General features: G+C 38.7%; 1 protein-coding gene across 3 annotated transcripts in view; it reads left to right on the plus strand.

Moving 5' to 3' along the window:
• LOC132577249 (bifunctional heparan sulfate N-deacetylase/N-sulfotransferase 4) overlaps positions 1-14,489 on the plus strand; it is a 217,437-nt gene that overhangs the window by 30,512 nt on the left and 172,436 nt on the right. For 2 of the 3 annotated variants that reach the window (XR_009555815.1, XM_060246867.1), the window contains exons 1-2: positions 7,572-7,687; positions 11,257-12,498. Coding sequence is in view for 1 of the 3 variants with exons in the window: in XM_060246867.1 (XP_060102850.1) it covers positions 11,518-12,498 (981 nt within the window). In the remaining 2 variants the exon portion in view is untranslated. Of the gene's footprint in view, positions 1-7,571; positions 7,688-11,256; positions 12,499-14,489 lie in introns of those variants that run through there. The other variant, XR_009555816.1, reaches the window with a different exon arrangement.

Below are 14,489 nucleotides of genomic sequence, written 5' to 3' on the forward strand. Positions count from 1 at the left end.
ATGAAAGCAGAATATGAATAATGAAGGAGCTGCCAAAAAAGGTTATAAGTGACAGAAAACAATTTAAGAAATTGACGGACAAGCTAAGGGAGAAGAACATAAGGTACAGATGGATACTACCAGAAGGTCTTAGCTTTGAATATAAAAGACTGCGAAAAACAATAGTTGATACCCAAGGAATGAATGAATTTTTGGTGGACAATAAAGAATTTGAAGGTACAGAATAACTGAGAAAACATTATGGATTACAAATTAATTTCTTGGAACGTAAATGGACTTAATTCACCACAAAAAAGAAGGGCAATTTTTCATTGGATTAACAAGCAGAAATGTAATATAATTTGTCTACAAGAAGTGCATATTAAACAATTGGATTATAAATTTTTATGGAATAAGGCTTTGGGAGAACAATTTGTTTCATTAGCTAAAGAAAAAAAAGGGGGAGTGGTTTTTTACATTAAAAAAGAACTAGAACCCAAACTGGTCTTTAAAGACAATGATGGCAGATACATTGCAGTGGAGGTGTTGATAAATGGAAAAAAAACATTGTTGTTGGGTTTATACGCCCCTAACGGGGCGAAGGATGTTTTTTTTTAAGACATTTTGCAACAACTTAACCAAGTGACTCATGAACAGATTATGTTAATGGGAGATTTCAATGGAACCATTAACAACTCTCTGGATAGATCTGGAAACAAAAAGAAGAAAGATGGGAAGCTACCAAACTCCTTCTTTGACTTAATAGAGCAAGAAAGTCTGGAAGACATTTGGAGAAAGTTTAATCCTAATGTACGTGATTATACCTTTTTCTCAGCAAGGCATAACTCCTTCTCAAGAATTGATATGTTATGGTCCACGAAGGACCTGGGACTTATTACAAATAAGATGGAAATTCTTCCGAAAATAGGTGCAGACCACAATCCATTAATGTGGTCAGCGAAGGTTACGAGAAAGAGCAGAAGATGGAGAATAAATGAGGATTTGTTGCATAAAGTGGAAGTAGTGAAGTCTCTGGAAAAAGAAAGTAAAGCTTTCTTCCAAGCAAATGAAGACCAAGAGGTTAAAACACAGACCGTTTGGGATGCGTATAAAGCAGTGATGAGAGGATTACTAATCACATTGAACAACAAAGACAAAAGAGCTAAAGAAAGCAACTGAAAGATTTACAAGCAGAAATAAGCAAAAAAGAAAAAGATCTAAAAAAACGACCGGGGAAAAAGAAAATAATGTGAGAAATCACAATTTTGCAGAATCAGCTGAAACATTTATTGAACAAGGAGGTGGAATGGATGTTAAAAAGGTCGCAGCAAAAATCATTTGAAGGTGCTAATAAACCAGGGAAATATCTGGCTTGGCAACTTAAGAAAAAAAGGGAGAAAAAGTTTGTGAATAAAATTTGTGTGGAAGGGAAAGAAATTGTAGATCAAGCTGGAATCAAAAGGGAGTTTTTTAAATTCTATGCCAAATTATATAAAGGTCAACAGATAAAAAAAGAAAAAAATGATGCCTATCTGCAAAGAGTAAAAGTAAAGCCCTTGAATGATAATATCGAAAAAATCTTGAATAAGCCAATTGAGAAGGTTGAAATTGAAGCAGCGATTGGTTCAATGAAATTAGGCAAGGCTCCAGGTCCAGACGGCTTCTCAGCAAAATTTTACAGTCTTGGCGGATGTACTAGTACCCAAAATGCAAAAGTTGATGAATTGTATTAGAGAAGATGGGAAGGTACCAGATTCTTGGAAAGAAGCGGTTATTTCATTAATACCGAAAGAAGAAAGAGACTCCACAAATGTTAAAAATTATAGACCGATTTCACTACTGAATAATGATTACAAAATATTTGCTAGAATTTTAGCGGAAAGACTCAAACAGCATTTAAACATTTCTATTCAGGAAGAACAAGCAGGTTTTCTCCCCAGGAGGTAAATAAGGGACAACATCAGAAATGTAATAGACATTGTTGAATATTATGAAAAACACCCAGAAAAGGAGGTGGCCTTATTCTTTGCGGATGCGGAAAAAGCTTTTGACAATCTTAATTGGGACTTTATGTTTGCAGTTATGGAGAAAATGAATCTAGGAGATGATTTTATAAGGATGATTAAAGCAATATATACAGAACAACAGGCAAAACTTTGTGTGAATGCCGACTTAACTGAACAACTGAAGATTAGCAAAGGCACTAGACAAGGTTGCCCTCTATCTCCATTGCTGTTTATAATGACCCTAGAGGTCTTGTTGACTCAAATCGATGAAGATAGTGAAATAGAGGGTTTGAAGTTGAAAGGTTTTTCCTATAAATACAGAGCCTTTGCAGACGATGTGATGTTCGTCAATGAGAACCCAGTACAAGTGATGCCTTTGTTGTTAAAGAAAATTAAAGAGTATGGTGAGTTAGCTGGTTTTTATATCAATAAAGAAAAATCAAAAATCCTTACTAAGAATCTGACACTAAACAAACAGAAAGAATTACAAAATGCCACTGGATGTGAAGTTGCCTCCAAGGTAAAATATTTAGGTGTGGAGATGACGATGAAAAACATTGACTTATATAAGAATAATTATGAAAAGCTCTGGCATAAAATAGAAGGTGATATGTTAAAATGGAATAAACTAAACATATCCATGCTGGGGAGGATATCTGCAATTAAAATGAATGTTCTACCAAGGATGATGTTTTTATTTCAAACTATCCCAATAGTGAAAGATAAGAAACAATTTAATCTGTGGCAAAGAAAAATTTCAGAGTTTATTTGGGCGGCCAAGAAACCAAGAATTAAAATGAAAATCTTAACAGATGCGAAAGAAAGAGGCGGCTTCCAACTACCTGATTTAATGCTATACCATGATGCAGTCTGTTTGGTATGGATTAAGGAATGGATGACTTTGATCAACAAAAAATTATTGGCGCTAGAAGGACATGGAAATGTATTTGGTTGGCATGCGTATATGTACAACGGGAAAGAGAAGATGGATGGGTTTTTTTCACATCACTATATAAGGAGGAGTTTGCTGAATACTTGGAAAAAATATAGTAAATATGGAGATGAGAGGAAACCACTTTGGATTGTGCCAACTGAAGTAATAAGTATGCCGCAAAGTGTAAAGGAAGGGAAATGGGCATCATACGAACAACTGCTAAAGTTCAAGGGGGGCAAAGTTGAAATGAAATCGGTTGAAGAATTGCAGGACAAATTTGATTGGTTTCAGCTGTTACAGATTAAAAGCTTGATAGAGAAAGACATTAAAAGTACAGGTATAAGACGAGAGAAAACAGAAATGGAGAAAATGCTGCTGGGCGAGAATGAAAAATTGATTTCAAGGATGTACAAACTGTTATTGAAATGGTCTACAGAAGAAGAGGTGGTGAAGCCTCAAATGATTAAATGGGCGATTAATTTTAATAAAGAAATACAAATGGAGACGTGGGAACACCTATGGAAGAATTCAATGAAAATATCAACGTGTTATAACATAAAAGAGAACTGTTTCAAAATGCTGTACAGATGGTACATGACACCTAAAAAGTTAACAAAAATGAGTAATCAAGCCTCAGATAGGTGTTGGAAATGTAAAAAACATGAAGGTTCTTTTTACCACATATGGTGGACTTGTGAAAAGGTGAAACAATTTTGGTCAATGATTCAACAGGAGATCTTGAAAATCTTGGGTTATAATATTAAGAGAGCACCAGATGTCTTTCTGGTGGGATTACAAATGGAAAGCTTTCCGAAGCAAGACAGAACATTGTTGTGGTATTTGCTTTCAGCTGCGAGAACATTGTATGCGCAAATGTGGAAGCAAGACAGAATACCTGAAAAATGGGACTGGGTCTTAAAGGTTCTTAACTGGAGTGAAATGGACAAACTTACTAGAATCTTAAAAGACAACAATTTGGAGAAGTTTAAAGAAGACTGGAGTAAATTCCAAAGTTACGTGGAAATACAATGGAGGGTGAAGAGCCACTTAGTGGTTTATGACAACATTAACTGAACTTGAAATGATAAAGAAGAATTGTGATTATTGAATTAGTAGAATATAGTTACATGGTAATTATGTATATATGAGTTAAGATAAAATCAAGACAGTTGGAATTCCGGAGTTGGTTTTATAACTTTGGGTTTTGTGTTTAATAAGCACTAAGGGAATTATAGAGAAAGGGCTAGGGAAAGATAACTCTTTGTGTAAAGATTTTATAATGGTGAAAAGATATTTAGTAGTGCATGACAACATTAATTGAACTTTTAATGATAAAGAGGTACTGTGCTATTGTGATAAAAGTATTAGTAGAACATAGCTACGTAGTAAATATATATATATGAGAGTTAAGATAAGACTAAGATAGAGGAAGCCCTGGAACTGAATTAATAATTATGTGCGATGTGTTTAATAAGTGCTAAGTGATTATTAGTGAAAAGGTTAGTGAATGATACATATATATATATATATATATATATATATATATATATATATATATATATATATATATATATATTTCTCTCTTATTTCTTCACTAAGATTCTATAATTGTGAATTTACCTCTAATATGCTTTTAATCTGTTTTAAGTACCGGCGGAGGTCATGAATAAGAGGGGGGGGGGAAGGAAATATGTAATGTATTGGAGAAGTATATTTGAATCTGAATAGGTGAATGTACTTCAATATATTGCAAAATAAAAGTTTGGTCACACAAAAAAACTTAACGGTGCTACAAACTCAGTATATATAAAGATGGCTTGATGTTACTGCTAAGTTCAACTTAAAAGGCTAGTTGAAAGAGGGCAGTTTTACAAGCCCTACGGAACTGGTTAAAATCCCGCAGGGCCCGCACCTCCTCTGGCAGCTGGTTCCACCATTGGGGTGCCATTATCGAGAAGGCCTGCTCTAGTTGTTTATAATGTAGCTTCCTTTGGCCCAGGGATTTTCAGAAGATTTTGTGAACTAAATCTCCGTGCCCTCTGGAGAACATATGGAGAGAGACGGTCCCTAAGGTAGACAGGTCCTCGGCCATATAGGGCTTTAAAGGTAATAACCAGCACCTTGTAATGGACTCAGTACGCAATTGGCAGCCAGTGCAGTCCCCGCAGCCTAGGCCGTACATGTTCCCACCGAGGTAGTCCCATTAACAGTCTGGCTGCTGCATTCTGCACTAGCTGCAGTTTCCGAGTTCGGTACAGGGGCAGCCCCATGTAGAGGGCATTATAGTAGTCTAACCTTGAGGTGACCGTTGCGTGGATCGCTGTTGCCAGGTCGCCGTGTTCCAGGAAGGGAGCCAACTGCCTCCCCCGCCTAAGATGAAAAAAGGCAGATTTAGCAGTGGCTGCTATCTGGGCCTCCATTGTCAGGGAAGACTCCAGTAGCACTCCCAAGCTCCTGACCCTGCGCACTGGGACCAGTGGCACACCATCAAAAGCTGGCAGGGAGATCCCCCAGCCTGCCACGGCCTAGGCAAAGGACCTCTGTCTTCGCTGGGTTCAATTTCAGCCCACTCAGCCTGAGCCAATCTGCCACGGCTTGCAACGCCCAGTCCAGATTCTTAGGGATTTGTCAGTTCCGCCATCCATCAATAGATAGAGCTGTGTTCATCAGCATACTGGTGACAACCCAGCCCATATCTCCGGGCAATCTGGGCAAGGGGACGCATGTAGATGTTAAACAACATCGGGGAGAGAACAGCCCCCTGAGGCACCCCACAATTAAGTAGGTGTCTCTGGGAAAGTTCTCCCCTGATCGCCACCCTCTGTCCCCGACCCTTAAGGAAAGAGGAAAGCCACTGCAAGGCTGACCCCTGAATCCCTGCGTCGGCGAGGCGGCGGGTCAGTAGCCGATGATCGACCATATCAAACACTGCCACTAGGTCTAACAATAGCAACACTGCCATACCACCTCGATCCAGATGTCGCCGGAGATCATCCATGAGGGCAACCAACACTGTCTCTGCCCCATGGCCCGGGCAGAAACCGGACTGGAATGGATCTAAAGTGGAAGCGTCATCCAGAAAACTCTGCATCTGCAATGCCACAGCTCTCTCTATCACTTTGCCCAATAAGGGCAAATTTGAAACCGGCCGATAATGCACCAATACGGTCGAATCCGATGAAGTCTTTTTCAAGAGAGGGCAGACCACAGCCTCTTTCAGGGATGTTGGAAAAGACCCTCTGAAAGATCTATTTTTGATGTCCCGTATAGGACATCTTAACTCCTCCCGGCAAGCTTTAATTAGCCAGCAGGGGCATGGGTCCAGATCACAAGTTGTTGGGTATGCAGCAGAAAGGATTCTGTCAACTTCCTCCAAGCTGAGTGGGTCGAAACAATCCAGGATCAAACCAGAAGACAGACATGGGGCCTCGAGTTCACATACTGTATCCAATATGGCAGGGCAGTAGTATGGTCATGTGGGTTTTACATAATTAGGGCTATACTACACCCAGGACAACCCTGAATCAGATGTAGGCTGTGTAAGACTATTTAATCTTTCTCAAGGTGCTTCGGTGAGAATCTCAGAAACTGTATTTTATCTTTTAATATTTAGATAGGGTAAGAGATGGCATGTTTGCAGTTCTGCTTTTGATCTCTTTTAAATATGCAAGAATTCTTTCATATTTACTCATTTCAAGAATGATTAGATTGATTTTAAATAAAAATTTAAAAAGATAAGCATGAGTGATCTGTGGCTTGGATACAAGGTTTTTACTTGACATCTGGAATAAATAGTTTTCTGTTCAGTCAGAGGGCTGTAACCTATAGAGATTGAGTATCAAAGAGAATAGCCATCTCAATATAGCCCTGTGAATTAGTGGCTGATGCATTGCTTTGGAACAGACAAAGAGACACTTCATGTCTAGGTGTCTGGGGTTTTTTTAATATTACCCTTAAGTGCAGGGGGGAGATGTCACCCACTGGAGTGGAGGAGAGGGGAAACAAGATATCTGTGGCTAGTAAGCTTTGATGCAAACTGGGTTTATTTAAAAAAATAGATTAGAATCTCATAATACCAAACAGTTTGTTTGTTTGTATCTAAAGGATCCCTAGCAGGTATTAATGTTCTTTCTGCTCATAAAAGGCAAAAGGCTGTTTTGGATTGACTCCTTCATCCAGCTGCCATTCCCATGATCCATAAGGATAAGTTTTTTGGAGCTTTTTGCTTGGAACCTGCAGTTGGCAGGAGGATGCAGGTTCCAAGCAATCATGTTTTCAGCATTTATATTAGTTCTAATAAATCATGGATTCAGTCTAATCAAAGTAAAACAGTCTTAAATCCCACCAATTTTAATGAGTGAGATTTAAGCTAGTTCTTAATATGCTCGGTCATATAGCACATTAATACAAATGAGACTTAATTGATGAGCCATATCTTTATGTTGTTTTCAAACAGAGCCATGAGCCCCCAAAGGAATCTTGTTCTCTTAGTTTCTGAATTGCTTCACAGAGGGGGGCAGTTAAATAAACCTGCAGCCAAAGTCTGTTCAGACATTTCCCACATCTTGGGGATGATGTTTGCTCTATTAATATCCATAATTCAATTAGAGAACAGTGTTACATTCTCACCAAATATTATTTTCATAGCTTAGAATTATCCTGCCTGAGTCATCCAAAGGGAGCTGTGATAAAGATACCAAGAGATAAAACATCAGTCTTCAAATATCACAGAATTCACCTGTGCAAAAGGTCCAGAATAGGAAATTTGGTAAGTATTAAAAATATCACAATATTTAATTTATTAGCACTTAAATGCTACTGTTTTACCACTAGAGTGTACAAGAAGTGTTTTACCTGTTACTGTAGATTGCTGTGACCTCCTGGCTGATTGCAGATCCATTTGATTTGTGTGGTGCCCTGCTGGATAGACAGCTAATACCAATTCTTGTGTAGACAAAAAACAAGAATATATTGCCCTCTAGTGTTGAAAAAATATATTTGGCATGTAAACCAAATAGGATTTTCTTTTAAAATTCAGATTTTTTTACATTAGCAAAAATGCAGAGGGGTTTTTTTGCTTATAAGGGCCAAATATTGATTTATTTAGCAAGCGTGCATAGTTCAAATGAGACTGTAAATCCCACAAGGTATTTGGGATTTGATAAACTCCCTAAGTTAAGTTGCTGTGATTTATCAGTGTCACTGGAGCCCCTAAACTAAAAATACAACCTTACAGAGAGCCTCACTTAATCTGTTTTTATCTTTTGATATATTTTTATTAGAGCCTTATCCATTTGAGATGATACAAAAGGCATCTGAAATATTAAAATTTGATGAATTGCCAAGAATTATTGCCTTAGTTACTAACAGTGGGAGATTCCTACAGTACTAACACTGCATAGGTCAGTTCAGTTCTGCTATGTTTTTATTACAGCCCATAGGCTGTTCAGAAGCAGAAAAACAACACTTCTATAAAATTAATCGCCTGTATAAAATCTCAGTATACATCATTCCTCTTAACTAATAGTTTAAGGGTAAAAATCCAAGTTGATTATACACAGGACAATAACTTGCCCCGTCTTTTCATTACAGAGAGCAGAAACTTAGCCGCAGATACAGTAGTTCTTTGGTCAACCCCTTGTGGCAGGAGTTTGAGGGTCTTCTGCTCAGAGAAAAGTTGCTTTGGGGTGTTTTTTTTTTTTAAATCAACCAATGCATTACGTCCAAGTACATAAAATGTGCAGTGGAAAAACATGTGTTCCAGTGTTTCAACCAGGATAGCAAAACAAGGACAGAATTTAGTACTTCATAGCTGTCATCACAATTTGAGGGATGATATTAGTCAATGCATATTCCAACTTTAAATTCTGGGCAATATTTATATAGATAAATATCTATGTTTGAAATTTAAAAAAAATCTCAATGTCATCCTTAGTTCACCATCTCTAACATGAAAATAAAACAGCTGCTTAATATCAGAATGAGAATGAAAAAAGTCATGAACATAACAAATGTTTCATATCATAAATTCTAAAAAAGGTAATTAAATTAACCGTGAGTGTTTTCTGCATTTGGTGTGTCTATAAAGCAAGGGAGGTCTGGAGGTCTGATTCCCAACCCTACAGGTGGTTGTCCCCAATGGCTTTCTGTCTTGCCTTCCGCATGGCCTCAGAAACAAAGAGAGAAGGGTATTTGTCCTCCCACACCTTCTGTCATGTTCTCAGGGTACAGGCAGGCAGGAGTCCAAAGGCAGTCCAAGGTCAAAGTCCAGGAAGTCAAGCAGGAGCCAAGTTACCAATGCAGAATCACAAACCAGAATCAGAAGTCAATGTCCAAATGCCAAAAGATCAGGGTGCCAAGGAAATCAAGCAGGTAAGGATCAGGAAGGAGTGTGGATGCAAGCCAGAGAATGGACTTGTTGCTTCCACAAGGTTACCAGGTCCTGGGTGGGAGCTATATGGGAGTCTCAATCAGTCTGCCCCCTGGGTGTCTCTCTCTGCTAGAACTCAGGGCTGAGCATTGGTGTGCCTCATGTCTTCACTCTGAAAGTTCTTTCCGGAGCCTGCTTCGAACTTTTGAGATGGGAGGAGGAGAGCTTGGAGGAGATTGATCATCAACAGCTGACACTGGTGCCTGGAGAGTGATTGATGGGTCAGCTGCTGTTTGTTCAGCTGAGGAACTGGCTGGCAACTCTTCCAGGTCTGTTAACCCTTCCAGCTCCTCCTCGTCAGGGCTCATGACACCTTCCTCTTACAACTACCAAAGCACTTGAATTGGCTTCCTCCTCAGCCCATAGTCTGGTCCCTGATGAGGTTGGCACATTAATCTGCATCAGTTCTATTGGTTCCCCTGACCATATGTGAGGTGAATGAGTCCCATGAGGGGCTTGGTCAAAGGCAGCCATTTTAAGAGACAGCCAAGCATTAAAGGCCTAAGCTGGCACCACCGGGCCTTGAAAGGCTCAAACTGAAGCAGAGGTGTTAGAAGAGAGACTCTAGAAAGCTGTCATCATGGGGTCTTCTCCTTGGTGTGTCTGACTTGCTCCTTTGCTAGTTGGAGCTGGGGTCTGTTCCTCCTCTCAGAAAGTTCCATAGCTCAGACATCATGCTTGACCACATCAGTTCCATAATGCACTTGGAGAAATCAAAATGCAAATTTGGGGTACTATGAAATGTATTGCAATTACACTGATCAAAATCCAAACTTTATGCATGTGGAAGATAGAAAGCAGGTCTTTTTTTGTAGCAGGAACTCCTTTGTATATTGGGTCACACACACCTGATGTAGCCAATCATCAAAGAGCTTACAGAGCTCTTAGTACAGGGCCTACTGTAAGCTCCAGGAGGATTGGCTACATCAGGGGTGTGAGGCCTAACATGCAAAGGAGTTCCTGCTATGAAAAAGGCATGATAGAAAGTATTGGTTTTGTACATAGAAGCCTGGAAACTGCTATTGATGAAGAAAGCTTAAACAGTGGTACAAGTAGTGATATTGCAAGCTAAGTGAAAAATGATCTTCATTAACAATCCACAAATTGCTGACTTTTAAATTAAACAGACAGGTCCACTGTATGTGGTTTAGAGACTATTGCACTTCAGCAGCTTGGACCACAGGTTGAAATAAGCTAGTGAAAGAGATTACTACAATATATGCAAGGGAAAAGTAAATTTCCTGCCTCCCATCCACCAATACTGAAGGTGAGACAGCAATTTTTGAGGACCAAGCTGGTAATGCTAGTCTCCTACAGTGCCATCCTAGCAGATCTACCAGAATCTTACTATTTATTTGGCTAAATCCAGGGAAGTGCTTAGTTCACCTGGGCTGTGATGCTGATATCAAGAAATGTAAACTCCCCACCCCACAGTTTTCAAATACTTGATATTGAACTAAAAAAACTGATGCTGCCTTCTAAAAATCTGATTTTTTAATCTCCAAATCCTGCTTTTATGGAAGATTCTTTCTAGAAATAATAATAAAAATCCTGTCTTCACCTAAAAGTTGTATTTTTAAAATGTTCTCTTAAAGATTTCCCTTAGCCTATATTTTGCCTTTATTCTGTAGTCCTTAATCATAGCAAGGAACCTTTACTAACATGTTGAAAGTGTGTGAATGTGTAGTATTTTGGGGAAAATATTTTGGGAAACAACTTTAAATTATCAGTATTTCCCCGCTCATATAAATTATAGCAGGAAGGCATCCCACTGTCATCCTCCACACTGAAATCAATAGAACTTTTGTGCTTAAGATTTTTATAGAAGTGACTGGCTTATTTAATTAACACATTTTAATTGCTATATGGATTTTCTTAACCTACTCTAATTTCTCACTTTGTTTCAGATAATGTCAAGTGTCTCCTCCATTGATTATTGGCAACTGGTGTGCTCAAAGAAGACTGCTTCCAAAATAGATTTCCAGCTCTGTGGAATTCCAGCTCTAAGAGTTTCATAGCCTTGCCCACCCCCCTTGTAAATGTATTGCAATGGTCACATGAATGTTCCAGGTGTGGTATGGATCCCGTCTCTTGGTCTGTTTATAATGACACTTTAGAAGGAAAAAGCCAACTGTTTTTTAAAAAATAAAACTGAAGTGCTGCAAAAAATGAATTTGATTCTGAAACTTCGTAGAAGTTTCCGAACACTAGTAATCCTCCTGGGCACCTTTTGTTTGGTGAGCATAGTCATTTCTGCCTATTACTTGTATGCAGGTCACAAGCAAGAAATTACCCTAATTGATACCACAGGAGGAGCAGAGTGTGAGGACCTTAAGCTTTTACCATACAGATCCATGGAACTTAAAACTGCTAAGCCAATTGATCCATCTAGAACTGACCCTACAGTGCTGCTGTTTGTTGAAAGCCAGTACTCTCAGCTTGGCCAGGACATCATAGCCATTCTGGAGTCTAGTCGATTTCAGTATCAGATGGTGATTGCATCCGGAAAAGGGGACATGCCTCCTCTGGCCGATAATGGCAAAGGGAAATATATACTTGTAATATATGAAAATATTTTGAAGTACACATCCATGGATTCATGGAATAGAGAACTTCTGGAAAAATACTGTGTGGAATACAGTGTTAGCATAATTGGTTTTCATAAAGCCAATGAAAACAGCTTGTCAAGCACTAGACTCAAAGGATTTCCATTGCATCTTTACAATAACGTAGCTCTTCAAAACTGCTTAGTAAATCCCCAGTCTCCTCTACTGCACATTACCAAAGCCCCACGAGTTGAGAAAGGCCCATTACCCGGTGAAGACTGGACCGTTTTCCAATACAATCACTCCACTTACCAACCAGTGCTTTTAACAGAACTTCAGGCTTCCAAATTATTTCCAACATCACTGTCTAAGGTTTCTTTCTATGCTACAGTGATTCAGGACCTGGGCCTTCATGATGGGATTCAGAGAGTCCTTTTTGGAAACAACTTGAACTTTTGGTTGCATAAACTTATTTTTATAGATGCCATCTCCTTCTTGTCAGGGAAGATGCTCACACTGTCCCTGGACAGGTACATTCTTGTTGACATTGATGACATCTTTGTTGGGAAGGAAGGGACAAGGATGAATGTAAAAGATGTGAAGGTAAGATGAGAATTAATGATGAGATCTTGTCTCTAATGTGTGTTTTGGCAATACAAAGTATCAGAGGCATGCATATCTCATTGCACTGTATCATCCTACATATCAAAAGTATCCACCACAGATAAAATTGTTTAAGGATGGGGGTTAGGCTTCTAGAATCATATATATATATGCTTAAAGACCCAGTGATTCTGCTACATCCTGATCTCAAGTGGTTTAGATGTGTCCAAACAAATTTGAAAGTGCCCTGTTTGCACATTTACAGTCACATGTTGGAAAATGTAATGCTGCTTGCTTGCCAACTTCTGTATGGACTGCTTACCAAAGTCACCAATTTTTAAAAAAATGAAATAGCCACTATACACCATTTGTCACTAGTACACCATTACACTATTTCTACCCTTAGGCAATAATATGGTATGGCAATAAAATGGTATAAGAGAACTAGCTGGCATACTTCACTGAAAATATACAGTACTTTTTGTCACAATTGCACTTCACCTTGCTGCTTCCAGTTTTGAAAATTGCATAGTTAAAAGGAAACCATTCTGTTTGAATTTAGACTTATCATGTAGATATCTCTGTGTGCTTCTAGTCTTTACTTCCTAGGGACTTCCTGAAGGCAGCTGAGCCACTGTATGAACAGAACTCTGGACTAGATGGGCCTTTGGTCTGATCCAGCATGGCTCTTCTTATGTTCTTATACTTGCCTCTCTGGTTAGTGATGTCATGGAAGTATAACTCTAAAGATCTCTAGCACCTCTCCTCCAAGTTGAGCCAATTAGTACTATTACACTATGCCACCAAGATTATTGCCTAATGGTAGAGACCATGTAATAATAGCAGTTCTGAGCATTTTAAAAAAATGACATCCACACTGGAACATAATAACTGAAGAGACAATAACGTGTCCATGGCAAATAAGTAACTATTTCACAATGTCTGTTTGACATTAAATCCAACAAATTTTGTCAAGGAGATCTAGTCTGTTTGATGAAGCCAAGTAAGGTAAGTTCACCTGGTGGTCATGTCAGTGTCAAATTTTGCCGTATCCCTAACTGTATTAACTCCTTCCAGGAGTTTATAAGGTCTCAAACTTCAGCAAGCAAGCTTCCCTGTCTGCCACTTTTAAAACTTTACTTTCAATCTTCTCTCTCAACATTCTGTGCCTCCTGAGGCACAATCAGTCCTCATCATGCTCACTCTTTGGAGGATTCTTTCTCCTGTACTGTTTAATTTAGAATGCCCTATTTTTCTGCATACCTGGGGAAGTCAACTGATTCAATTTTTACCTTGTCTGTGGGTGGCCTGGTTTTGCTATTTTCATGATTAGCATGAGCCACCCACTTCGGTACTGGATGTGAAAATTTCTTTGTCCCGTTCTTTCTTCAAGTTTCCCAGCAGGATATGACACTTCCCATATTTTATCTTTGCAGATATCTTACAAAGCAGGTTAAAGGAATTCGATGTGATCATACAAATAACTACATCAAGATAAAATGCTATACAACTGAGTAATTCTGTCCCCCACTCTTCTGTAGGCCTCATAGACAAGCATGATCCCACATTTCCCTTCCATTCACTTTACAGTACTTACTTCCAATCTTTGTGTTTCTACTCAGATATAGATATGTGATTAATTTCCAAGTGACAGGGGTTTTTTAAAACACATATATAGCAGGGTAGTTGAGTGAGATAGGAGGAGCTGATAAAGAAACTACTGTGTTTGCTAGTATTGTGTGACTTCAGTAATGGTCCAGCCATCAGATTGGTAGATGGATGGTTTTGTAGCTCAGCATAGCATCAGAAGAGTGACAGACCACACATACAGAAAATCCACAAATACAGAAAATGCCATCCAAGTAACCATATTTACATGGAAATACGTCCAATTATTTCAGTGGAATTTGCTTCTAAGTAAGTTTACAGTTACAATCTTAAAATCCATCCCCACAAGTTAATATTCTACAATGGAAAGTAGGAAATAGACT

This window comes from Heteronotia binoei, chromosome 9, assembly GCF_032191835.1.
Source record: "Heteronotia binoei isolate CCM8104 ecotype False Entrance Well chromosome 9, APGP_CSIRO_Hbin_v1, whole genome shotgun sequence".
Taxonomy (NCBI): Eukaryota; Metazoa; Chordata; class Lepidosauria; order Squamata; family Gekkonidae; genus Heteronotia; species Heteronotia binoei.